The sequence below is a fragment of the Corvus kubaryi genome, unplaced genomic scaffold, assembly GCF_017639235.1.
Source record: "Corvus kubaryi isolate FWS band 111438036 unplaced genomic scaffold, C.kubaryi_AGA036_p1.0 37367, whole genome shotgun sequence".
NCBI lineage: Eukaryota > Metazoa > Chordata > Aves > Passeriformes > Corvidae > Corvus > Corvus kubaryi.
In genome coordinates this window covers 2,470,686-2,497,021 of record NW_024581119.1, presented here as the reverse complement: position 1 = coordinate 2,497,021, position 26,336 = coordinate 2,470,686, and the positions used below count along the sequence as shown (strand labels likewise).

General features: G+C 55.8%; 1 protein-coding gene across 2 annotated transcripts; it reads right to left on the bottom strand.

Annotated features, from left to right (window-relative positions):
- On the bottom strand, positions 1-26,336 carry TECTA (tectorin alpha). 2 transcript variants are annotated; one of them, XM_042034087.1, is made up of 25 exons: positions 24,430-26,336; positions 23,060-23,124; positions 21,256-21,389; positions 19,809-20,096; positions 17,001-17,138; positions 16,296-16,461; positions 14,100-14,512; positions 13,249-13,819; positions 12,148-12,740; positions 11,178-11,751; positions 9,875-10,485; positions 9,011-9,572; positions 8,240-8,439; positions 7,053-7,436; positions 6,538-6,824; positions 6,160-6,440; positions 5,926-6,036; positions 5,356-5,558; positions 4,916-5,079; positions 4,548-4,796; positions 3,905-4,067; positions 3,516-3,603; positions 3,280-3,396; positions 936-2,882; positions 1-841 (listed from the first exon to the last, which is right to left on the bottom strand). In XM_042034087.1, exons 2-24 carry the CDS (start codon positions 23,121-23,123, stop codon positions 2,782-2,784), a joined length of 6,462 nt encoding a protein of 2,153 aa, XP_041890021.1. In that variant the 5' UTR covers position 23,124; positions 24,430-26,336; the 3' UTR covers positions 1-841; positions 936-2,781. The 2 variants fall into 2 exon arrangements, with proteins under 2 accessions (XP_041890021.1, XP_041890022.1); XM_042034088.1 differs by lacking the exons at positions 1-841; positions 936-2,882; positions 3,280-3,396; ... (3 more) ...; positions 4,916-5,079; positions 5,356-5,558 and having other exon boundaries at positions 5,944-6,033.

Genomic DNA, 26,336 nt, shown 5'->3' with positions numbered 1-26,336 from the left:
TTTGAAACTTGAAGGTTTTATTGGGCTGGCAATCATTAACAGCACACAGCACCCAGGGTTAGGTTTTAATCATCGTCAGTACACAACTAAATAATCAGTCTTTAATAAATTTGGCCTGAATTAGCCAAAAGTCTGAAAAAAAACCCCATAAGTAGTTGGAATGTTGAGTTTAGGGAGAGTTTTGGGGTTTTTTTCCCCTTGTTTTGCCTTTTAAACACAGCTGGAGCATTTGAAAGCCTTGAAGTCAGGTTTGCATCATCCCCACTGAGCCCACATGGCTGGATTTGCCCTGGGCCATCTGACAGTTGCTAATTAGGCTTCTGCATGTGATTAGGTTGATTTCAAAACATTAAATTACAACCTGAAGAGATTAAGATCAAAGAGAGTTTGACGTCTAAGGCCCGGTCTTACAGACTAGTCTGGATTTCAAGTAGCAAAAGCCAGCTCTGCTTCAGGGTAAAGTTGGCAGAGTTCAGTGGGATTTTGGGGAGAAATTCTTCTTTGTACAGGTGCTGAGGCCGTGGCACAGGGTGCCCAGAGCAGCTGTGGCTGCCCCTGGATCCCTGGAAGTGTCCAAGGCCAGGTTGGAGCACCCTGGGATAGTGGAAGGTGTCTCTGCCCATGGAAGGGGTGGAATGAGATGAGCTTTTAGGTGTCTTCCTCTTCCACCCCAAACTGTTGTGTGATTCCATGATTGTTAAGTCCCATGAAGCTGTGGCCAGTTCTGTGGTCAGTGCCATGGTCAGTGCTGTGGTCAGTGCCATGGTCAGTGCCGTGGTCAGTGTGATCCCCACAGTCAGGCTCTCCTCTCACCATCGCTCTTCGGACAGTCTGTCAAACCCTATAAAGATCCAAGGAAAATCATTAACACCACCATAACCCCCTCACAGTGCTCCCCACCACCCCACTGTGTCACCACGTGAGTTTTTACCCACCTGCTCACCCAGCAAGGGCCAGCCAGCCCCATCAGCACCTCCAGTGCCCTGGGGATCCTCTCCATCCTCGGGGTGTCCCAGCACAGCCCCAGCACCCCCACAGTGTGCAAAGACAGACCCTCAGGCCACAGTCAGCTATCTCAGGTCAGCACACCCACACTCCTGTCATCCTCCACCAGTTCATTAATTAACGCCGAGATAAGGGCGGGAGACATGGCCCGGGGCAGGAGGAGGCAAAGAGAGACTGGAGAGAGAGCTTGGAGACCTGGAGAGCAAAGAGGGAGATGCAGAGGGATGGGGAGAGGGCACAGAGGCAGAGGGGACAGAGAGCAAACATGGGGAGAGTCACAGCAGACCCAGCTGAGAGTGAGCACAGAGACAAGAGAGGGATGGCAAAGAAGCACAGAGAGGCACAGAGAGAGCAGAGAGTGAGGACAGAGCAGAGACAGACAGGAGAGGCACAGGCTGGGAGCAGAGAGGCACAGAGATGGGGGACTGAGGCAGCAGAGAGGCAGCCACAGGGAGAAAAGAGGGGTGAAGGAGAGAATTCAGAGCTAACACACACACAGAGGGCACGGAGGCACAAAGAGGGAGCTGAGAGGCAGAGAACATGAAGAGACCACATCCTGCTACCCACCTCTTCTCTTGGGGCAAGGGGAACCAGCTGCCCTCCTGCTGCCCCAGAACCCCAATCCCCTCTGCTCCTTCTGCCCTGCATCCCAGCCCATCCCACGGCAAACCTGCCAGACACACACTTCAGCCCTGACCCGTGCCCTCAGCTCTGGTGTGCCCCTGCCTGGCACCCCACAACTCCCTCCTCACCCCTCCCAGGGACTCTCTGCAGCCTTGGTGTCCTTCCAGCCCCTGCTGCTGCTCCCCATCCTTGCCCCATCACACAGGAGCCGCTGCTTACCAAGGATTACAACACTTTTTATTCCCACGCAGCCGTTTCACAGAGTACAAACACAAGACAAGACACCAACACCGACAGCCCCCCCACACCCGCCAGCACCCCAAGGCTGCTCCCCACTCTTCCACCAGGCACCCCAATGCTGCCCTGTGCCCGCAGACCTCAACCCTGCTCTGACCCTCAACCCTTGTGCACCACGCAAACACAGCAGGGAATTCCATCCCTCCTTCTTCTGACTCTTGCTCCTGCCCACCAGAAAGCACCTCTTTCCAAGTATTGGCACCAGCTTGTCACCACCAAGCACAGTGCCAAGATTTCCAGACCCCCATGGATGAGTTTGGCTCTCTGAACCAAACCTCAGCACCGCCTCTGCTCCGGAGAGTCAGAGGGTGACACGGTCCCAAGGTGTCACAACATCCAGTGATGGCAGTGCACTGCTCTGGCCATGACCTGTGCCCCCACACCTACCTCTGGTTGAGTCTCTGAGCTCATAAGACCCTGGTGGCAGCTCCCAAGGACAGTGGAGACCCACAGCTGTCCATGTGAGGGGACAGCGCGTGCTCCATCCTGTCCCACACTACCGACAGCGGTGTGGGCCACCTACAGTGCACCCCACAAGGGAGAGCCCAGGGAAAAGCTGCAAAACCCCTCGAGTCCACATCAATGATGGAAAGCTGCAAAAAAACCCCAAACCCCAGTCCCACATCACTGCTGGTGATCATCCAGCTCTGTCTCGCCGTTGCTGCCGCTGCGCCGGCCGCGTGTCCCCTTCACGTCTGGGTCCGCACCCCATCGCTCTCCAGGTCACGTCCCTTTGCCTCCTCGCAGCGTGGCCGGGTTGGCAGCAGCGTGGCCACTGCGGGGGGGGCTGTCTCCTACCCTACAAAGACTCAGGCTGACGCGAGAACAGTTTTTGGCTGGGCGGCGGGGCCGTGCCTACGAGGTCAGGTGCCGTGGAGCTGAGCGCAGCCACAGGCACAGCTGGGCTGCCAGCAGCAGGGTCACTCGGGCACGGTGCTCCCCTGAAGAGCTGGAGGCTGCCAACACAACAAGACCCACATGAGCTGGGGCTCCAGCACACATGCAGCAGGTGCCTGCCTCCCAGGTGCCCCTCAAATCACGCCAGTCTGGTGCCCACCCAAATGCCCGACCTCACTGCTGGGCCCCCAGACTCTGCCCATGGTGTTTACCCCACCCTGCACCATGCAGGTACCATCACCTCCCTTGCAGCTGCCTGCCCGCTCTTCAGAACCTGCCAGCAGTGGCCCCACAGCCCTCAGGTGACAGGCACACATCTGGCTCCCTGCCCTCCACACCCTGCCTGTCTGCAACGCATCACATGTCCCAGCCACCTTCCCCACACTGCTCGTCCCACAGCCCCTCGGTTTGGGGGTGGCAGTTCCCTGCTGTGCCCGCCCTGACCCCGGTACTTGCCCCTGCAGCTCTTGCCGTCCCCTTGCAGTGTCCCTGTCACACAGCTGCACAAAGGCCCGTCCGCCCGGCTCGTGCAGATCTGCTCACAGCCTCCGTTGTCCTCGCACCAGTCCGATCCTGGGCACAAAGAGCAAAGGGGGACACCTGAGCCATGCTCCCAGATCCCTGATCCTTGGCTGCCAGAGGCTGGGATGGCAGAAATCCGCCCCCAGCCTTCCCTGGGGTCCCACACTTACGCTTCCTCCTGATCGGCCCCACTGAGAGGATCTGCTCCTTGGACTCCTCGGTGAAGGCACTGGCCATCCTCGTGTGCTGAGGGCAGTTCTATTCGGGGATAAACACCATCTCTGTCACCCTCAGCCTCTGCCCGGGTCCCCTCTGTGCCCCTCCAGCTGTCCCAGCTCCCAAAGGGACCCTGCAACCAGGCTCAGAGAGCACAGGTCCTAAGGTGAGCTGCCCATGACGGAGCATCTCCTCCCCATGCCTTGAGGGACACACAACCCTCCCATCTCACCCCTAGGACTACATCTCTGGTCACCTCTCTGATGCCACATCAACAGGGCTCACTGCACTCTGGAAGCAATCCAGATCAAGCAATCCACCCCTCTGCTCTCGCCCCACTCACGATTTTGCAGGAGTATTTCTCGGAGTCGCAGAGGGACACGGCGCAGTGCAGGTGAACCTCGTCGTAGTCGCCGATGAACTTGAAGACGGTGACGTGGAAGCGACAGGTCAGTGACACCCCGTTCTCCTCTATGCCAATGGTGTTGTCCTTCATGTTTTGGCACCTGTGCAAAGCACTGATGCTCAGCACCACCCTCCTGTGACTGCCACCCTCCCTCAAGGGGTCTCTGCCCCATAAGGTCCCTCACCCCAGGTACCACAGTGGGGTGCTTAGACCCTGCCATGGCTTGTCTATGGTGTCATGCCCTGCCTCTGTCACCTCTCTGGCATTCCCAGCTTGTACTCCCACTTCCCAAAATGCCTGTGCCATGATCCACATTCCCTCATCTGCTGCGAACAGGAGTCGCCCACAGCATTGTTGACACAAGGAAGGTGCTTCTCCCTGCACCTGGTGCTCTGTCACACGCAGGGCTTCTGGCTGTGTCTACACTGAGGAAATTAACTCCTGCTCTAACAACACTGCTCCTCACCCTTTCCAGATTTTGACCATCTCATTGGCCAAAAGGTCCTTGTCCCAGCTGATGCCACCACCCTTCGAGCACCAAGAGACACCATGAAAACCATCGGGGCTCGTGGTCACTCACCCTCCCTCGATGATGAAGTAGCGCAGTTTGTCGTTGCTGTCCCGCGAGGGAGTGGCGTAGCACTTGTTCAGCATCAGGATCAAGTGGTTGGAGTCAGCCCCCACCACAAAGACTCCCACGTAGAGCACGTCCCGGGTGGTGAGCACCACCTCGCCCTGCCGGTACGGGTGCTTGTAGGACGAGTTCTTGTACAGGGCCATCTTGGTGGTGAAGCTCCCTTCCTGCGTCGGCACCGTCAGGTTAATCACGCTAATGATGGCAAAAAGAATACTGGCTCAGGTGGAGGAAAGGTCATGAACCCCAAAATTGCTGCCTTGCTTCAGAACCAGCACTGCCTCACCCATCTGTGCAATGGGCCCTGCTCCTACCTGAGCATCGGCCGCACCACTGAATCCAGGGAGATCTTGATGTCCAGCTCATAGGCACAGGAAAACTCCACATTGATGGTCCTGTCCCGGGTGATGATGTTGCCCGTGTTGTTGGCGCTCTCGATCCACACCGTGTTCTTGTACACTATGTGAGTGCTGTTGGACTGCAGAGGGAGCACAGGGCACTGCTTAATTCCAGCTGTCCCTGCTTCCCTGCTCCTGATGAGCACCTATAAACGAGCTGTGTGACAAGGGCCCTGCTGCCCCTCCACCTCTGGCCAGAAAGGGCTTGGAATTGTATCCTTATTCTACAAAACCTTCCTCTGTTCTCCTTGACCCCCAGCCCATTAAAGCACCTCCCAAGCATCACTTGCACTGACCTGCCCCAACCCTGGACTGTCCCACACTCCCAGCCCTGCATGCCCCGCATCCCAGCTCACCTGCACCAGGTTGCCACAGTTGCCTTTGGTGTTGTTGATCTGGAAGGAGATGAAGTCCTCCCCCTCGATGCCGGGGCAGTGGCGGTCGTTGACCCGCACGCCCTCACGCTCAAAGCCCAGCTGGAACAGTTTGCACTTGGAAATGGACACCTCCATTTGGGCAGCCTTGCAGGTCACCTCCGCATCAATGATGTCGTGGGTGGCTAGAGGAGGAGATGAGACAACTTCAGATCACCACAAATGGCCCACTGACATTTCTCTCCACCACCAGAAATGGGCTGGGATCTTCTCCTGTGGTGTGCCCTGCCCATCCTACATCCCTGCTGCTCAAAGTGTTCCCAAAACAGAGATGCCCATAATGTGCACCCCAGAAAAGCTGTTCCCTGCTCTCTGCTCCCCTCCTGAACTGTGCATGGTCAGGAAAACCTGTCCTGGCAGAGGTCACAGCCCTCAGCATGTCCCTTCCCAAAGCCCCAGTGGCACGATGGCCCAACATGGAGCTCGGCACTGACCCCACAGCCAGGAGCAGGGGACTCCCTGTTCCCACAGGGCCAGGAGCAGAGGACTCACTGTTCCCGTAGGGCGGGGGCTCGATGCAGCCGCACAGCTCGCCGCCATTGTCCAGCTCGCACGTGCGGTTGGGGCAGTCGGCACCCACGCAGGGATCTTCCACCACTCCTGCTAAACAGCACAAGACACAGCACAAACACAACCTTTACCCTCAGACTGCAGGGCAGCCACCTCCAGCCCCTCTCCCCAGTAGGACATGGTTCCCCTCGACCTGGACAGCCCCAGTTCTCTTACAGCAATTCTCCTTCTCGATCCACTCGGTGCCCAGGATGCCGAAGGTCCGGCAGGCCTCTCCGTAGGCAGCCAGCGAGCCGCACAGCTGGACCTTCTTGTGGTTGTAGCAGCCATCCAGAAAGCAGGACTCGTAAAAGGGCAGCGGGTCCAGGAGGCCGTAGCAGGGCTGGAAGAAGCCCTTCATGTCGGTCAGCTTCAGGCAGTAGCTGTCACTCTGCAGCTGCTGGATCTGGACGTTGTCACACGAGGCGGCGTATTGAGAGTACTGCAGCTCGTTGCAGCTGTGGGCACCGGACACGTCATGGGGGCTCCTTTCATGGCCAGCCCTGCTCCCATTCCCACTCCCACCTGGTGGGAAAGGGTTGTCTGTCCACTCACCTCTTCTGCATGCCATTGGTTTTCCAGCTCTGTGCCAGCACCACGCTGCTGACGGCCGGCTTGCCCCGCAGCGTGGCGTAGTCGTCGGTGGGGTCGCCGTTGAAGTTGCCACAGAGGCCGCACACCTTGTTCTGCAGCCGCTCGCCGATGGTGATTTTGATGACGTTGAAGCCGTTGTAGCGGATCTGGATGTCGGGGCTGGAGTCGATGACCAGGAAGCCCTCCTGGCTGAAGATCTTGGTGGACAGCCCCGTGACAAAGGGGATGCTCACGTGGCTTCCGTTCACCTGGCGCAAGAGAAGACACAAAGCTGACGTCCCTCCCATATCCTCTGCCTACAGATGAGGGTGAGCCACTCGTAAATGATTCCATGGCTGCTCCCCACTATCCCAGCTGTGAAAACATCGACAGTTCCCTGGGGCCCTAGTGGAGACCACTGTGCAGCCTGGACTGCCATCCACTATTCCCTCCCCGCCCACCTCTGGAGGGGCCGGACACCCATGATGAGACCTCACCTTGACAGTGTTCCTGTCACTGATAAGGATCTGCTCCTCGTTGATGTAGAAGTACACAGGGGAGATAATGGTGAGGTTGGGCGAGGACCACTTGTCGAAGTTGATGATGAGCTGGAAGGAGAAGTCGGGCAGCTTCTGGCAGATGGTGGAGAGGACGAAGGCGCAGTTGGCGGGGAAGCGCAGGAAGGCGCCGTCGAAGGTGCGGAAGACGCCGCCGCCGGCCGCCAGGCAGAAGGAGCTGCGGGTGCTGAAGCAGCCGCGGACGCCGTTGCGCAGCGCGCACTCCTCGTCCGACTTGCAGTGCCGGGGGTCGCACTGGATCAGGTTGCGCCGGAAGCAGCGGCACCGCCGGGTGCAGTCCCCGTTCCAGAAGAGCTGCTTGGGCTGAAAGAGGGACCCATCACCAGCTGTCCCATCGCCCTCCAAGGATGTTTGGGACAAGGTTTACAGCCCTCTGTCACACGATAAGGAACAGCAGGCAATGAGGGCAGAGGAAAACGTGCAAAGAACGCGCTGGCAGCTTGCACCTCCCTTGCAACATTGCTGCTACCCACACTCACCTTTGCACTTCCACCACAACCTCCCTCACCTCTTCTACGCACACAAAAACCACAGTGCTAAAAATACCTCCTTGGCCTCTTTCCTGCACTCTGCCAGCCACCAACCCATCTGCAAGGAGCCCCATTTGACAGTAGCCCGATACTGGCTCCTCATGGAGCAAAGGCACCTTCCACAGAACAGTTGCACTGGCACAAAATACAACCCACTAAAACATGAGCAACGCTGTAAGCACAGCACTCTGCTGCATCGAACTCCTCAGTGACATGCAGCAGCTACAAAAAAGCAAATTTCATGTGAAACAGTAAATTTACCATGTGTGGAATACCTAGAACAATGTGATCATAGAGTGCTGGACTTTGGCACTCATCAAAGAGTCTTCCCAGTCACCAGCCTTTCCTCCATCCCACCTCCACCAGTGCCCTCCTGTGCTTGACACTCAGGTCACCTTCAACCAACAACTGCTTGATGGGTTTTTTGGATAGAAAGACTCCCTGTGCAGCACACCATGCAAGGACATCCCTCTCCTCTCTAGCCCTGCAACCAGCCAGGCCTGACTGTCATCCCCGCTCAAACTCTGCCCAGAAATATCACCCAGACGGAGGGAGCAAGCCCCAAGAGCCATGTACCTCGTAGTATTTGCCATCGGAGTAGCAGCCACAGTTGTGGGGCAGGATGCAGCTCTTGCCATTGAGGACGTAGCCAGGGTCACACTGACAGCCCTCCACGCAGTAGTGGCTGCAGTCACTCTTCAGCCGGATGGCGGCACATCGGGGCTGGCACAGGGACACGCAGCTCTCGTAGTGGCTGTTGGGGGGACAGCTGACAGCTGAGCAAGGGACAAAACAGACACAGATTAGCTCCATGGACAAAACCAACCTGGCTCCCCACCAGGGACTGACTCAGACCTGTCCTGCATGGTGCCAGTCTGTGGCCTCACCACCCTGCGAGAGCGGGGCCCCTGAGCCATGAGCTTGCTTGTTAGAAGGGAAGAACAACACAAATTTAATTTTCAGTCTCGTTAGCAAAGACAATTACTTCCCATCTGATTTGCCAGACAGATTGGCTGCCAGGGAGGCATGCAGTCCCCATCCTCAGGAGCCTGATTGAACAGCACAGCGTCATCTTATTGACAAGGTGCTGCAGCTTCATTAGAGCAAACACATCCTGCTGGCTCTGAGGCTGACTAATACAACCCCTGGTTAACAACGGGGGGATTGCTGATTCCTTCTGAGCTTGAAGCTTCTCCTTTTCCATCCCTGCTCCTGCTGTACCACATGCAGTTTGTAACAACTCCAAGAGACTTCACCCACCTCACCCAGCAACTGTGGGAGGGATTGGCTGCCAGGCCATCGGCCTCCCCCTCCCTGGCACCCCAGGAAAAGAAGGGTGGCACTTACAGCATGAGGTGAAGTTCCTCCAGCCAGTGATGGCAATGCCCTGAGTCTGGCATGTGCTGGCATAGTTCTGCAGCCAGCTGCAGGCTGTCTGCATGGCTCCCCCATCCACACACGTGTCGAAGAGGCAGTTCTTGTAGAAGAAGCCAGGGCTGATCTTGCTGTGGCACTTGGCAAAGACGCCACTTTGGCTGGGGATGAGGCTGCAGAGCTGCTGGGGCTTCCAGAAGCCTTCCACCTTGCTGCAGGCCGGGCAGCGGTCGCCGCAGCCCACGCGGCAGAACGCGTCCCTCTTGGCCCAGCTCTGCACGAAGTCACTGATGCTGGTGGCCGGTGTCCCCCCTGCGGCCACCAGGTCGTCCTCGGGGTTGCCGTTGTAGCGGCCGCAGAGGCCGTAGGTGAGGTTCTGGAAGCCCCGTGGGATGGTGACAGACAGGAAGGTCTTCCAGTCATACACCACCTTCAAGCCAAAGTCGGTCTCCACCACGATGTGGAAGCCAAAGGCAAAGATGTTCACTTTGCCCTGGCCCAGCTTCAGGGGCAGGTAGAGACGCTCGTTGTTGATCTGCAGGGAGGAAACAAGGCACACTGTGAGTGGGAATCATGGTGGGAGCTTCCTCAGAAGGACACAAATGAGGGCGTCTCAGCATTCCCAGAGCACGGCCCCTGCTGACCTCGCCTCCACACCCAAAACAAGGCAGCCGAAACAGAAACCCCCTCCAAAAGCTGTGCCTGGCAGCACCCTAGGACGAGCCCAAGCATGACCTGACCCCCAGAAAACCTTGCAGGCCACATCTAGGGAATTGCTCCGCAGTTTGGGAGTCACACCTGCAGAAATAACCGCAGCCCTCATGGTCCTACACTCACCAGCACGGTGTACTTGTAGGCACGGTGGATGATGATGTTGTAATTAAAGACCTCCACTTCGACCTGTTTCACCCACAGGGCCAGAGAGGTGTCCCGATCCTCGTTCTTGGCCGTGACAGTGAACGCTGGGAACGTGTCCGAGCGCTCCACCATGGGCCGGGAGATGGTGGTGCACAGCACCAGCTCACAGCTGCTCTGGAAGTCGAAGGAGTAGCCATCAAAAGTCAGGTAGTGCCCGTAGCCCGAGATGATGCAGGAGGCGTCGGTGCGGACGTGGCAGTAATAGAGGCCGTTCTCCTCCAGGCAGTACTCGTCGTCCTTGCACGACACATTCTCGCAGTACACGCTGTTGTCCGAGCCATTGCAGTAGCACAGGAAGTGGCAGGAGATGTCCATCCAGAAGGTCTGGTTGGTGGCCAGCTGCCGGCCCTCGAAGTTGCAGCCGCACTCACGGCGGGGGATGCAGCGGGTGCCGCGCAGGGCGAAGCCCTCGTCGCACTGGCAGCCCTCCGAGCAGGTGTCCCTGCACACGGGGCCCGAGGCCAGGCTCTCGCAGGTCTCCACGCAGCTCATGCACTCCTCAAAGTGGCTGTTCTCCGGGCAGGAGAGAGCTGCAGGGCCGGCAAACACAGAGCCTGAGCCCCCAGCTCCGACAGCACAGGGTGAGGAACAGGCAAAAAGCAGGTGGTGACCGATTCAGGGGGGAAAAGGGGAAACAGTCCCAGCATTTTGTGGTCACTGGCTCATCCCATTCCCTTTGCAGCCCCTTCTCCCCTCAGCCATCACCCCCCTCACATCTCAGCCCTGTCCTGCCATGTGCCAAATGATGCCTTCTCCTGTTAATTCCCAAACAAACACCTTCCTGAACACTCTGAGGCAGAGACAGGCACAGCCTTCCCACCACCTACTTCCACACTCGGGATTTTTCACATTTGCTTCTGAATTGTGAGTGTTCTCCCATCCACGGCAAGTTTACAGTGGCAGCTAAAACCCAGTGTTATTCAAATTATCCTCTGGTGGTGGCGTACAGCACCGTCAGACACCATCTGTGGCGCCAGAACGCTCCTACAGTGCACCATAAAACTTCTGCTGCCTCCTGAAATGCCACCCTGAAACCACTTCCCTGGGAAATCTGTCCCTGCTGGCACCAGAAACTACTGCCTGTGATTCCAGCATCCCGCACGAAAAGCTGCTCCGCCTCTGCGCGCCCACAAATCCCCAACAAAAAGTCTCTGCCTGGGTCTGGTGGGTTCCAAACCCCCTTCTCCCCATCCTGGGTGATGAAAAGCTTTGGTGGACTCACGGCAGAAGCTGTGGCTCCTCCACTGGCTGATGTCCACGTCGGCGTTCTTGCAGGCACTGGCGTAGCGTGCCACCGAGTCACACAGCTCCGACACGTTGCCCCCACTCTGGCACAGGCGGAAGAGACATGTCCTGTAGTACGCTGAGACATTGACCACGCTGTGACACTCCAGGAAGGAGCTGTTGGTGGGGTCGTTGATGATGCCGCAGCTGGAGCGGCTCCTGTAGGACTTGAGCAGCTCCGAGTCGTTGTTGCAAGCCATGAGCAGGTCCCCACACTCCCCGTTGCAGATCTCGTCGAAGGTGGTCCAGCTCTCCAGGAAGAGCTCCAGGTTGTCCGTGAACTTGCCCTTGGGCAGGCTGAATTCGTCACTGGAGTTGTCGTTGAAGAGGCCGCAGAGGCCGCCGGTGCAGTTGAAGTAGGAGGTGGAGAGGCGGATCTCCAGGAGGCCAGAGTCATAGTAGCTGATGGCCAGGAGCCCCTCAGACTCCATCACGGTGCTGTTGTCAGTCTGGTAGATTTCCAGGCGGCCAGAGGGGTGGAAATAGGGCAGCCCCACATCATAACCATTCACCTACAAGGAACAAGGTCGAGAGGCTTCAGGAAGGGTGATGTGGCTTTGCCCAACCACACCATGCACGTTAAACACTTTCTGACCCATACCCACCCTCCAAGGCCCAGAGCCTCCTCTGAGTGAGGGCATGCAGCTGTATCTTTGCTTTTTGCCCCACAAAAAGCAATTTTTCTTCCAGGGCAAAAACAATTTGCAGGAGAAGGAGGAGGCAGGAAAGCCTCCTCAGCAAACAGGAGGAGCAGTGCTGTGGCAACAACTTCACAGGCACCTCAAGGGCCTCCGTGTCATGGCTCAAGTGCCACTGTGGTGTCCACAGCCACAGATCCATGAGCTCTTCTCCACTGGATCACAGCACAAGCCACCACCTCCCAGCCCATCCCTAGGCCGCACTTTTACCTTAATGTCTGACAGCCTGGTGCCTGCAATCTTCACCTCTTGGCCGGCCGCCTGGACCCGCACAACGCGCGGCCCGTTGGGAGCGGAGCCGGCCTTCTTCTGGCTGATGTCCACCTCGATGAAGTCCGGCCTCTCTGGGCAGGTCTTGAGCAGCGTGTAGGACTGTTCCAGCGGGTAGGGGAAGGTGATGCCATCAAAGGTCTGCAGCACCTGGTCCTGCCCCACCAAACACACGGTCTCCCGCTTTGGGTAGCACCCCCGGTAGCCGTTCTCGATGGTGCAGATCTCTCCCTCGGGGCAGGTGGTGTTGAAGCACCTGGCCTCCCTGCCAGGCTCGCAGTGGCACTGCACAGTGCAGTCTGGTGACGCCCAGAAGGACTCCCCGATGGCGTAGTAGCGGCCGTTCACGTCACAGCCGCAGCCCTGGACGGGGACGCAGCGGTCGGCGCTGAGGACGTGGCCCTCGGGGCACTCGCAGCCCTCGGTGCAGGGGGAGGTGCAGGCCAGCGGGGCCGTGAGGTCCGAGCAGGTGGCAGGGCAGCTGCTGGCACACACTGAGTACTGGCTGAGCTCTGGGCACTGCACGGCTGCCACTGTGGGAGCAGAGGGGTGACAAACAGAAGGACCATGTTATGGCACAATTCAGGGTCAGCTGCCACCTTCTCACTGGCCACAGCAGAGACAACACAGAGGGACCCGTGACCCCCTCAGTGGTAGGACTGGCCCCTCCATTTCCTTCCTAGGCCTCCCTGGCCAGTCCTGGGCTTCTCCAAAATAGCCCCAGAGCCACTGAGCCACCCAGAGCTATTTAAGGCTGCAAGGATGGGGACCAAGCAGTCCCCATTCCAGTCCAGCCTCCAACTCTCCTCATGGCAGCTGATGATCTCCAGGACAACATGGAGCTTCCACCTCATGCCTGGCTTGTGCCACACTTTTGCTGGAGCAAGGGTGTGATGCCACGGAGAGGAGGGACCGATCAGTTCCCTCCCGACACCCTCCACTTCAGGCAATTCCCTCCCTTGGATTTCCTCCCCCCCTTGTCACGCACTCCTGGGCACACAAGCAAACCCCGGCACTGCTCCCCTCCTCCCAAACACTCACCGCATCCCGTCTGGCTCCGCCACTCTCCCACCGAGATGCCCAGGGCCTGGCACACGGCAGCGTATGCCTGGATGGCCTGGCACAGCCCGGTGCCATTGTCCCTGGCGCTGCAGAGGTCGTAGACACAGCTGTGCACGAAGGCTGTGGGGTCCACAACGGAGCCACACTCCCAGAGGGGCCCCCCGCTCTTGTTGATGAAGCCGCAGTACTCGGGGGTGAAATACAGAGCCTCGGTGGCGGGGTCGCAGAGGCTGCAGTTCTCCAGGCAGCCCGTGGAGCACCTGCGCTCGGGATGTGGCACCTGCCAGCTCTCGCCCAGCTCCGGCACGGACGTGGCCACCCTCCCGTCCGAGCGCAGGATGTCATCCTCCGGGTCTTTGTTGTAATTGCCGCACAGCCCGCACGTGGCGTTGATGTACGAGCCCGGCACGGACACGGAGGCGTAGTGCTGTCCGTCGTAGGTCACCAGCAGGCCGAAGTCAGTCTCCAGGGCGGTGGACAGGCCGCTTTGGTAGACCTTGATTGCACCCAGTTCCAGGGAGATGGGCAGGGACACCACCAGGTCGTCCACCTGCGGGGACAACACCCGGCGGCTGAGCCAGCGCGTGGAACAGCAGAGCCCTCGTGCTGGGACACAGACAGGACAGTCCTGTTGTGGGGTTTTGGGGTGGGGACACGCACAGAGGGCCAGCCATTGGGAAGCCACAGGCATTTCCTGTGCCCCGTGCCCATCCCCAGGACCCACGAGGCCCAGAAGTGCCATCCCACACTCTCCAGGTTGCCAGCGCGGTCCTGCTGCCGCCCCAGAGGAGCCGACCTGGCAAGTTCCCTGCTTCCAGCGGAGCTCTTACCTTTGCCTTCCCAAAGCCGCCCTTGGGGAGAACAATCTTGTGCGAGTAGACCTCCACAAAAATATCCCTCAGCCAGGAGACGGAGGAGCCGCCTCGGTTCTCATTCTTGGCCTCCACGTTGAAGTAGGGCAGCTGGGAGCCTGGCCAGCACTGCCTGGCGAGGAGGTAGGAGCAGGAACCCTGGAAGTGAAAGAGGAAGCCGTCGAAGGTGTGGTAATGTGGATCTCCGAACACCACGCAGGTGCTGCTCTCCACCGGCACGCACTGGAAGAATTTGGTCTTCGTCTCACACGCCTCGAAGGGGCCACAAGTCATGTCCTGGCAGAGGATCTCATTGTTGAAGTCCAGGCAGCGGCACTTGGTGGTGCAGTTGGCGTTGTCCCAAAAGATCTCCCCTTGACGGAGAAACTGTCCTAGAAAGACAGAAAGGGAAAAACCCACGCTACATCACTTCTTGAAACAGAAACACGCTCTGAGTGCACCCTCGGGGGGGGTCTGCTGCTCCTGTGATGGGGACCACCACCACCGTGTCCTGCTGCTGGGCTTCTCAGCTGCTTTGTTTGTGCAAACTCCCAGCAAGAGCCGCTCATCAAACCCCAAGCTCCGTTTCCAATGGGTGGTGCATCCTCTTCGAGTCCTACCCACGCCACGAGTCCCTGGAATGCTGCGAGTGCTGTCACAAATCCGGGGTCAGTGCTGCAACAAGCAGGCTGGAAAACTTGAAGGCTGTTCCACACATTTTGGACACCCACCACTCTGGTTCTTCTTCAGTATTGCAGGGCACAAGAGGCATTTGTGCTGTTTTCCCAAAGGAAAAGCCCCATTTGGAGGCGCCTTCCAGCACTTTTGCTGCACTTGCAGCATCCTCCAGCCTTGCTGCCATTTCCATGATTCCCCTGCTCACACAACTGTGCTGGTCAGAAAGTCACTCTGTCATCAGCAGCCCCAGGAGCAATTTACTCCCATTCAGGAAGAGCTCGTAGTAATTACAACACCAAAGAGCTGTTGACAAGCAACTTCCACCCCACACACGAGCCCCAGCAGGAGCGCCGAGTGATCGCACAGCCCCAGACGGAGCAGACGTGTTACACCACCAGAGAGGAGCGGGTTTGGCTGGTGACAGACAGGAGAGGCTGGGAGAAGGCTGGAGAACAAGGATGGCAAGTCCCCGTGAGGGATTCTGTCCCCTCCATCTGGCCATCTTTCACACTCCTCCGGCGCGTGGCTTCTGCCGTGCGCTGCCTGAGTTTACCTCTCCTAAACTTTTTGTTCTCTTCCCTGCCTCCTACAAAAAAAATATGCTATTTTCTGCTTCCCCGCAACAAATGTCTCCTCTTGGCAAGGCCCACGCTCCAACCATCCTGGCGTGGGGAATTTGGGAAAGGGGTGTCATTCGGATCCAACACCTCGTGCTGTGTCTCCTCTCGTGGAGGGCAATCAGCCATTCGCTGTGAAATTTAAATCCAGTGGCGGGATCTACTCGTGTTCCTCTTGTCACCTGCAAAGCTGAGACTGGTTTCCAGTTTCTCTTCAAAGTCCAGCCTTTCCTCCTGGGGTCAGCAGCTGGAAAACGCTGGAGCAGCTGGACCCAAAACTCTGCTGGAGCTGCAAGAGCCTTGGAGTCTCGTGGACCTTCAGTACCGTCCTAAACTAGGACATAAAGAAGCCACATGACTCCAGTGTCCGTCAGCAAATGACAATCCACTCTTGCTGGAAAGACTCCTGGAGCACAGTGGATGCTCCTGACAGTTTTATTTGTCAAATGGAAATGCAATAATCTTTCAGCAGCAGAGTCCCTGTGCAGCCACTGTGTGCATCGATTAATCCCTTTATGGCCCCGCACTGTCAGGGACACAGGCACAGACTCTGTAACTGCTGCAGACACACGGCATTTGTCCTGCCTGGAAAACCTGCTATTCCTCCTGCAGAAACGAGGGAAATGGCACCACAAGATCAGCTTCCCTAATTTATGGGCAGCAGGAAATTGCTGTCCCCGGGTCTTTCCTGTTGCCACCAATTATCGCAGGAACTCGGAGATGTGCACGGACTGAACCCTCTCTTGTGTTTCTGTCCCTGCAGCTGCAGCCCGTGGGGATGCCTTGGCAAAAGCACAGATCATGCAGCACCCCAACAGCAGCACCTTTTGCTACACTGCACCCCAAAATCTGGGGACAAGCAATGCCATTTCTGCCTTACCTCTCAGGCTGCAGCCGTTGGCCGGGTCTATTTCTCTGCCATCTATTTTGAAAGCCCAGCGCCCAGGGACGTTTACGTTGGTTGTTTCCTCAATATTGACAATGTCTGGGGTTCTGGAGCCTGGGATGCTGAAAAAGTTGGTGAGATTTCCACCATTGAAGCCAGCCTAAACCAGAGAGAGAGAGAGCAAATTCCATCACCCATCTTGGCAACGGGAAAGCGATGCTGCATTTCCTCACTTCTCTGTTCCCCGCTGAGTGCATCTTCTTTAGTTTTAACAGCTCTTTCTGGAGATTTCTGCTTTCAGATAGTCTGAATTTCTTTTTTTCAGGTGGTTTGGATGTGAGTGAAAAGCTAAACAGGCACTACAAGCAGAAGGGATGTGTATTTACAGATTTATGTTTGTACAGACACATGTCTGTATATACATATAGATCTGAGGCTGTGTGAATTGAGTGGCCAAATAAAGTCAGGGAGCAATGTAGGGAGATTCCCCTTATTCAGGAATGTCCCCCTCTCCTCAGGCAGAGGGACTGGCTGTGGCACTGCTGCCACCACCAAATTTTGGAGTGCTCATCCCACCATGCCCAGCAGTTCAGTGCAAGGCCAGTTCTAGGCCTGAGCAAGCACGGCCACCTTGGGAAAAGCCATAGGCAGTCATCCAAGAGCTCAGCAGAGGTGGGGATGCGAGAGCAGGAGCCTCACCTGTGCCATCACCCCACCGAGACCAGTGAGGGGGTCCCCTCCGCTGGCCGTGCCCGTGGTCCAGCTGATTTCGTGGTAGTTAAACAAGGCAAAGGACGACACCCCGTCTGTGATCAGGACAGCCTGGAACGTGTTCACCTGTGCAAAACCACGGGCACATTCACAAGGTGATACTGCTTTTCTCCTGCCCTTCTGCCACATTGTTGTCTGGCCTGGGTGAGCCTCACAGTGAAGACCAGAAGTGGAACGAGACCCCAAAATCCGCTTGTTCTTGCTGCCACAGCTGCAGCAGCTCCCATTCCTGCTCCTTCCTCCACCTGGGAGCGTGTGAGGACGATCTCGGATCCAAGGGAACACCAATAGATGGCAGCATGAGAATAAGCTCACGGGGAAGGAGCAGCGGGCAGGATCTGGGTGGTTGTGATCTGTTATCTCCCATTACTCCACCTTAGCTTTATTCCTGCATTATCTTTCCCTGTTCCCTTCCACGTTCATATCCTACAACGCTGCTGAGGGTGGATTCCATCCAAGCCAGCCGTGTATATCCTGCACTTTGCTGGCTGCCAAATCCCCTCCCTACCTGCTCAATCCGCTGCTCGTGTTCTTCCTTTCACTTGAAATGACTCTGCATTTCCAGCCCCACAAGCTCCAGGCACACTCCAGCCTGGAATCCAGCTGGGAAGAGCCCAGCTTCCCTTTTAGGGCTGTGCAGAAAGACAGAAGCAGCTCCTTCTCCCCCTCTATCCCCGCAGATGAAGCAGCAGAGCTCCTCACTGGGAACTCAGTCAGTCCCTTCTCTCAGCTCCCTGCATTTTCCTGTCCTTCCCATCCCTGCCCTGGGACCACGCCATGAGAACAGCTCCTCCCGCCTCCGAGCAAGCAGTATTTTAGCAGGGCACAGAGTGTGGGCTGCCTCTCTTTTAATTAATCTAGAGCAACCCTTCGAGCCTGGCTACCTGGGCACTGCCCACTGGGGAGGAAGCCACAGCCACAGAAACAATTCCCAGGTGATTGGGAAAGCCCATGAATCGAACCATCTCCCACTGGGAAGCACCAAGGCTTATCCTGCCAAGAGCCCTGAGCACTGCAAGCAGTCGGTGGCTGCTGGAGGGAGGGAGGGGAGGGCTGGGGGTCACTTTGCACCACATCCCATCCCCTTGGAGCAAACCCACTGGCCCTGAGGATGCCTTAGAGGGGAGCCCAGGGCTGCTCCCGCCGCCTGCACGCCGCAGGGATGTCACTTCCAAGGCACATTCGGCCCCTGCCAGGAGAAATCTCGAACACGGAGGCGAAGCAGCTCTGGGAGCTGTCACGAGAGAGACAGAGGTGGGCAGAGCTGCCTCTCAGCAGCTGCACATGGCACAGTTCACACCCGGGCAGGCAGGGCAGGGAGCTACAGCAGAGCCACTTCCACCCCTCATCCTTTCCTTGGGATTCTTTCTCCCGTTCCTGGTTTCCTCCTGCTCACCTTTGCCGAGCCTTTGGCTGTGCTGGGAGATCACAAACACGTCACACATAAAGGCAGTGGCACTTGGAGAGTGCCACAACAGCTTTTCCACGCAGCAACGAACCCTGCTCTGCTCAGGAGCCTCTGGGAGGGTGGCAGGAGATGAATCTTACACCTGGATCTCCTCGAGAGGAGCAATTCCATCAACCCCCAAAATTCCCCTCTTTGGAGCTCCTGCCCATGGAGCACCCTCTCTGTCCAACCAGGCCCTCAGGAAATGAACCCATTTGCTCAGGTGACATCTCCAGGCAGCAGCTGCAGCCTCCCCGAGGCCACATTCCCAAAATGGTTTTCTGCAGCTTTTCTGCATTGCGATGAAATTCCTGCTTAAGTTGCATGGTGCTATTTCCTTGTGCCAACTCCAGGCCCTGGCTGCTGCTGAGCAGGAAGGCTGCTCTGTAACAAAATAAATTGCATTGTGTTGCAAATGTAATTCTTCAGGCAATACACGGATCTCTATATTGCTGGCTGTCTGGAAATATATATATATATATAAATATATAAATGTGGGGTTTTTCTGCAAGTGCTGCCAGGACTGGCAAAAAATATGCATCAAATCTCAAGCTTCTCTAGCTGAACTGTTTATCAGAGCCAACTCCTCGAGACAGAAGCAGCTGGGTTTTGGCACTCACAGCACACAGGCTAATCCTGAACAATCCAGACAATAGCTGGGATCCCTCACTTGCTGTTCAAGAATGGGTTGGATGAGGCTTGGAGCAACCTGGTCTAGTGGAAGGTGTCCCTGAGGTGATCTTTTCCAACCCAAACCACTCTGATTCTATCTTCACCCCAAGCTCCAGCACGGACCTCCCGCCATCAGCTGCAGTCACAGCTCACAAATTCACCAGATATTTAAAGCTGTCCATGCCCTGACAAACACCGCCCTGCCATCCCCCTCCTGTGAGATACAGCTCACACACTGACGGCCATGTGACACGGCCACGCTGTTGGTGTGACTCTGATCAGCGTGATCAGTCTCCCGTGCAGGCAGGGAGCTGCCATCAGAAATATCTGCATTTGTATGCAAGAAGCGCATTATGATCAAGGCAAAAAGCCCTAATTGGTGTCAGAGCCTTGCTTAGATCCACTGCCGACAAACACTGCGGAGGAGATGCTTTCCCTGGAGATCCAAAGCAGGGAGTGAGGCTCGTACAGGCTCCCAGGGGAGAGAATGAAAGGGCCGCGCTGCTCCTCTGCCCAGAAGGGAAGTGAGCAGCAGGAACACAACGTGTCTCACTCAATTTCACACACGAACGATGGGACAAGACACGAAACACACCCGTGAGGAGCACAGCTCTTACCGGCGTCGTGCTGCTTCCCCCGTAGAACGTCACCTCCTCCCAGGTGACGATGAAGACCCAGAGGGCAGAGAAGGAGGCCATGTCCCTGAAGTGCCTGCGGATGTCCCTGGAGGCTCTGCGGAGCAGCTCTGGCTCCGTGCTCTCCCTGTAGTAGATCTCCCCGCGGATGCCGTTGTGCACGTCCGCCCAGAAGGGCGCCACGAAGGCGCGGCCGTCGGTCAGCGGGAAGGCCTCCGGCGTGAACTGGCTGACCAGGGCGTTGAAGGAGATCACGCCGTTGTTGTTGACCTGCGTGGAGACCCCCACTCTGTCTGAGCAAAGGTGGTTTAGCAGAATAAATCAGCACAGAGCTGCTGGTTTGTCAGGAAATGTGGGGTTGGAGGGTTTGGGTTTATACACAGACAGAGGGTGAGCAGCCCAACCTTCTGGGCACAGATTCACTTCATCCTACCCATGGTGGCCAAGGGTTGGTGCAGGAAGCCCCAAAGGCAGGACAAAAGCCTGAAAAGTCTTCAAAATAGGGTTCTGCAGGACAACACAGGAAAGGCACCCATCAGAGCAGGATGGCACCCAAATCTACTGAGACACTGCCGTGGGCCCCTGGGGTCACTCAGCCTTTGGAGAGCAGCTCTGCAGCACTGAGGGGTGTGGATGGTGATGACACAGGTGGCTGCATGGAACAAAACTGCCTTTGGCTTCGTCATCTGTGGCAGATCCTGGGGCTCCCCGAGAGCAGGGAGGTGCCACCTCAGCCTCCCCAGAGTCTGCTGAAGGTGCTCCCCAAAACAACATCGTGGCAAAGTGTGGGCAGCAAATGGCTCTGCTGCCCTGGATGCTGGGATTCCCCACCACACAAGGGCTTGAAATGGGATTCCTGCTGTGCCCGTGCTGCTGTGCAGAAATACAAACTGGGGAACGGATGAGGCTTTGCCTCTCTTCTGATCCCACAGTGACCACAAGACTTGGGATGTGGCACAGTCACGCTGACTTAGGCCCTGTCTAAGGTTTAGGTGAGCTCAGGTGACCCCTCTCAGCCCAGCCCTGGTGTCCCCTTAGCCAGGCTTTTTGGGAACAGCAGCAGCCTGTCCTTCTCCTGGGCACCCATAAAACTCTTGCCCTTTTTCCCCCCCGCAGGTCCTGCATGTTCTTGTTTCTTGTCATGGAGCAGGAATAATGTCCCTGGTGTCAAGCCCTTCGCTTTGCTGTGCCATTTAATCACCCACAGAGAAAATTTATTGCCTTTTAGATTCCTTTCCCATGAACATTATCCCATTAAATATACCTTTGACTTTCTTAATCATAAAACCTATCAGTTCATGAAATCTAAGAACTTGTCAGGTAGCTGCTAATAAATCTTCCAATTCCTGATGACAGGCAGAGCGTGTTTAAAATGCAGCCAATAATGGCAAGGAAAAGGATGAAGGGAAGATCTGCTTTCTCCACTTACATAAATGCTTCTGTACGGGGCTCCAAAAAAGATGAATGGCACAGAGATCTTGATTTCAGGTGAGCTCCCATCATCGACTTTGGGGGTTTTGGTGTCATTCTGCCAGAATGGATACAGGCTTGCCATGCTGTGAGCTGGAAGGAGAGGGAGAAGAGTCCTCAGGGCAGTGTCAGGACAGCTCTGACTTCAGAGAGGCCACAGGAAAACAGCACCAAACCCAAAGGGTGTTTGAAGCCAGGGCAGAGCTGCTGGCTGGGGGACTGGCTTTAGGACAGGCTCTGGGACAGGCTCAGGAGAAAAAGCAACATCCAGGTTAGTCAGGGCACAGCAAAGTGACCACAGGATGCACCAGAGCTGCGCTTCTGCCTCCCCTGGGACTGTGCCCAAGTCATACCCCCTAAGTCTTTTCTTCACACGAGGACAACAGGTCCATCCCTGCTCCAGGACGGGCAGGACTGGCTGTTCCACGTGGTGAGGTGCTCAGGAGAGCAAACAGCCCCAGTTCCAGCCCCAGAGCCACGTTCCTGGCAGTGCCCACCTTCCTCCTGCCTGTTTTCCCCCTGCTGGGGCTCCTGGCCTGGGGAACAGCCTGAGGGGTCACAACTGCTCCAACATTTCCCGACAAAATTCAGCTTCCTGATAAAAGGCACTGCCAGTAACATAATTGTCTCTCCCAGAAGTGCTTCAGAAGATGGTTTTGACACATTTCAGCCGCTGCTTTTCTACCAGCCTAAAACCCATCAGCCTGAGGCAGCAGCAGCCGCTTCAAGCCCCAGGGAACACGTCCCCTCCTGTCCCAGCCGCTGCCAGACCTCCGCTGCCATTTCATGCCCTGTTCCTCCAGCCAGCTCCTCACAGAGCAAAAGGGGATTTCTCTGGGTTTGCCTCCCCCTTCTCCCCTCTTTGATGTAGGAAAGCCTCACGACATTCAATCTGGGCTGACAGAGCCCCAGGCTCGGAACAATCCCGGCTCTGTTCACCTGGATTCAGGACATTTCCGGGGATTTCATTTCCTGGGCCCTACCCTGAGCTCTTGAGGGGCCTCCAGCCGAGGCCAGCTTGTTCTGTGTTCCCATGGACAGGGAAGGGGCTCTCCTTGATGCCCAACCCTGAGGATGCTCCATGCTGGGCATTAAGGAGTCACTGACTGACCCTTCACAGGCTCCAAATTTCCCTGGGGAAAGGGAGATTAGGGGAAATCTGTCCTAACCCATCCTGATTTCCTAGGACACTTGTGTGACCTGAGTGCCCTGCTGGACATCAAGGGAGGTGGCATTGACGGTGTCCAAACCACAGCTCTGTTTCCACAGACATATCCAAAGGGCCACTGCCAAATTCCTCCTGCCAGGCAGTAAAAGAAATCATTTCACAGCTGTTACACACCTGATGAGTTATCACAGCCAGGGCACAGCTACAAGACATGGATTTTATTCATTTTTTAAACAGGAAGCTCAGCAGACACTCCTCAACTCTTCTTCAGCTCTACCGGTGCCACACCACCACACCTGCTCAGCAGCCCTAACACAGACATTTCCCAAACTCCTGCTTCCTCTGGAATGCTCTGGGTGCCCACACAGCCATATAAATGATAAACAAAAGCACCCCTTAGGATTCTCAGTCCCTCCATCCCTATGGGAAACACTCAGTTCACCCTGCTTGTTGCTCTTGCTCCAGCCAAGGAGCTGGGGGTGTTTCTCAAGCCCTCTGGGGTTGTTTCCCAGCCCTCTGGGGTCATTTTCCAAGCCCTCTGGGTTCCCTGGGCACAGCCCAGCTGGGGAATGTTTTCCTGATGAGGGATACTCACCTCTCTGCCAGGCTGTTATCACCAAAAGGGCCACCCAGGCTCCCAGAAATGATCTCTTGTTCATCCTACAGGAAGGAGACAAACCCAGCCATGCATCACATTGGTAGGAAAACACATCCTTGAGGCGATTCCCAACTGCTGCCGACACGGGGATGTTTCAGGGCTGGAGGTCCCTCACCTACCAGGCAGCACTGAAATGCTGTCCCATGGATTGGTGTGAGGAGAATTCCCTGGTGATAAGAGCAAATCACCTGTAGTGCCAGAGGGAGCCCAGAACCTCCTGGAAGAGCTCATTTCATGCTGAAAATAAGTAAAGCCACGGCTCTCCATGGGCTCTCTATTCTCCTGAGGGTTCAGGAGCAATGTCCTGATCCACTTAGTGCAGGGATGGCCACTCCTGGCTGATCCCAGAGGGAGCAGCTCTGCTCCAGACAGGAGACCTGTGATGTGCTCTCGTGGTCCAGGGGCTTCAACTGCAGCTAATCCTCTGCCCTGGCTGCCACCACAACCATCGCTCAGGGGGCTGGATGAGCATGGAAGGAGCACATTTTACACAGCTGGGCAGCTCCTTGCACAGGAATCAATGAGAGAGAGAGAGAGCAGATACAAAAAGGAAGCGAAATCCTGTGCCAGCTCTAATTCCTTCTGTGCCTAATGCAATTTGTTACTCGTTATAAATCCAATAGAAAATATTGCTCAAACACCTGCTTTGGTTTCTTCGCCCGTCAATTCCGCTCGTGCCGCACGGGCACAGCTCAGGGAGAGCTCCCAGGAAGGTCTGGGGTGCTCCCAGCGTGCTGGGGAAAGATGTGGCCAGCTTCCCACACCAACTGTGTGCATTATGCCCAGCCTGGGTGTCAACAGCAGCCTCCCCACCTTCCCAGCTTTAAAAACCTCCCTACAAAACCCAGCGTCACTGTGTGTTCTCCCCATGGATCTGGTTTTATGGAATGCGTGGATCAACAGATCCAGCTCCTTCTAAGGACACTCACAGGGCACAGGATTACATCCCATCATCTCTCCCACATCACTCCCACTTGATTCCCATTTCCTGGGAAGTTTGGAACACAGTGGAAGGGAAGTTCTTCGCTCACACCAATGCGACCGCATTCCCCATGGGGAAAGTTCATTCCACCAAGGAAAAGTTTTAGCACATTCCCTGTCTCGGAAAGGTGAAAAGAGAGTGACAGAATTTTGTGTAGATTGTAAATCCGAGTCACTGCAAGGAGAGACCAGGCAGAGAGCGGCCAGTGGGGACGGCAGCAGTGCGAGGACAAGAGTGGAACTGGAGGGACAGCGAAGAACAGATTATTTAACACATCCCATCCAAAACTACAAATTTTTAGGTATGGAAGAAAAGAATTACCAACCTGTTTCGTAGGCTAGAGGAGCGACCAGCTCTGAAATTTTAGAACAGTCTTGGTAGAGCAGGGCGAAATCCTATGTCAATGGAGAATGCATGCCCGTTCTCCCGTGCCAATTATTGCTGACGACTGAAACGATGGCTCAGTCCTTTGCTCTCCCAATTGAAAACTCCGTTTTCCTCAAGGCTCTTCCAGGGCTGGAGCAGTGTTGAGTTGCAATCACAACTGTTGTTCCTCTATTGATAACCAGCAGGCTAATCTGGAGATCAGATTCTGGCCTGGAGAAGGAGAGAAGCCTCTTTCTTCCCCAAAAGCTCACCCCCTTCAGGTGGATTCAGATGGAAATGCCAGCGAGACAGAGCTGGGCTCGCAGCTCTGCTGCTCAGGGAACAGAAAACCCAACCCTCGGAAGAATTGAGCCCCTTCCTCCTTTGTGTAAAGGGGGAAAAAAAAGCCCATCTATATAAAGTTACAGGATTAGCATTAAACAGTGCTAGGCTTAAAGCGCCGTTCAAAGGCACTGCCCTGGACTTTCAATGGAGCTGCTTTCACATCCAAGTCTTGCTTTTACAGGTGGAAAAGGAAAAACTCACTCAAGAGAGGGCTTCCTTGCTGTTCCCATTCCCACCCTCTCTGGAAGAACTGGTGGTAGTGGGGAGTTTCACTGGGGGACTGCTGTGAGCGTTATGATCATTTTCACTCATACAATTGCAGTTTCCACAGGGATTTTCCCTGCCTCTGGCATCTGGGCTGGCCACAGCTCTTCATTTGAGCCCAAAATGTACCCCAAAAATGATTTCAACTGCTTTGAGCTGGTTCATATCCATGTTGGATGAGAGGGAGAGCTGGAGCAGCAGCCGAAGGGTGAAGGATTCCCCAGCAGAGCCACGTTAGAGCTGATTTTTCAGCCTGCAGCAAGGCTCAGGTCAGACAGGCACTGCTCCACCCCAGCAGTGGGAAAACAGCCTGGCCTTGGCTGATTTTCCCTTCTGACATTTTGGGTGGGGGCCTTTTACTCCCTATTTTCCCTGCTAGGAGGTCTTTATTCCTTTTGTGCTCCTCACCCTGTGTCAGGAACAGAGAGGAGACAGGAATGCCAGCAGCCCAACAAGAAACCCAGACTTTTTCCCCTGGGTGCTCCTGGCAGTGTGTTCAGCAAGTTTCCCCCAAAAAGCTGTCTCTTACCTCAGCAGTCTCTTTTAGCACATCAGGGCACCAGGCAGCTCGCTGCCTCCACAGCAAATCCCGGAATTTGCTTTCCCTCCATCCTCCAAGCAGGAATCTTTCATTTTAAAATTTATTCTTAAATTTTTAAAAATTTATTTTGAATTTTTTAAATTCATTTTTTACCCTTTTCTAAGCCAACAGCTATTTTAGGAGGGCAGGGGGATATCAGCACTGACTGATATTCCAGGGGCAGATTACTTCCAGCCCGCACCCCGGCTCTTCCCTTCCCTCCCATACATTTTAAACACGACCAGCTCCAGGAAAATCAATTGACTCTCCTCATTCTGTTTTGTAGCACAGAGAAAACTGGTGAAAATAGGTTTCCCTCTGCTCCTTTGTCAGTTTAATATTCTGGTCCTGTTTGTCCTCGGCGAGTGTACACTGATGAAGTTTGATTAGGTTTCACCAGCTCTTTGGGGAAGACTTTGTCTTCCAGCCTATCTTCTTCTGGCAGGGGATGTTCCCATCATGCAGTGCTGAACACATTGGAGCCCAACAACCAAACACTTCTTCTTTTTTTTTTTTTTTTTTTTTAAATTCTTCTAGGAGAAAACTTCCTCCCATGCCTGACCTGAAGGAAAAACAAGCACTCAAAGATGCCACAAGGGCTTCTGTGGCTGCGTGACCTTAGCACAGCAGCCACAGGTAGTGCCCTGTCTCGTTCCCATCTCAAGGACCTGGCACAG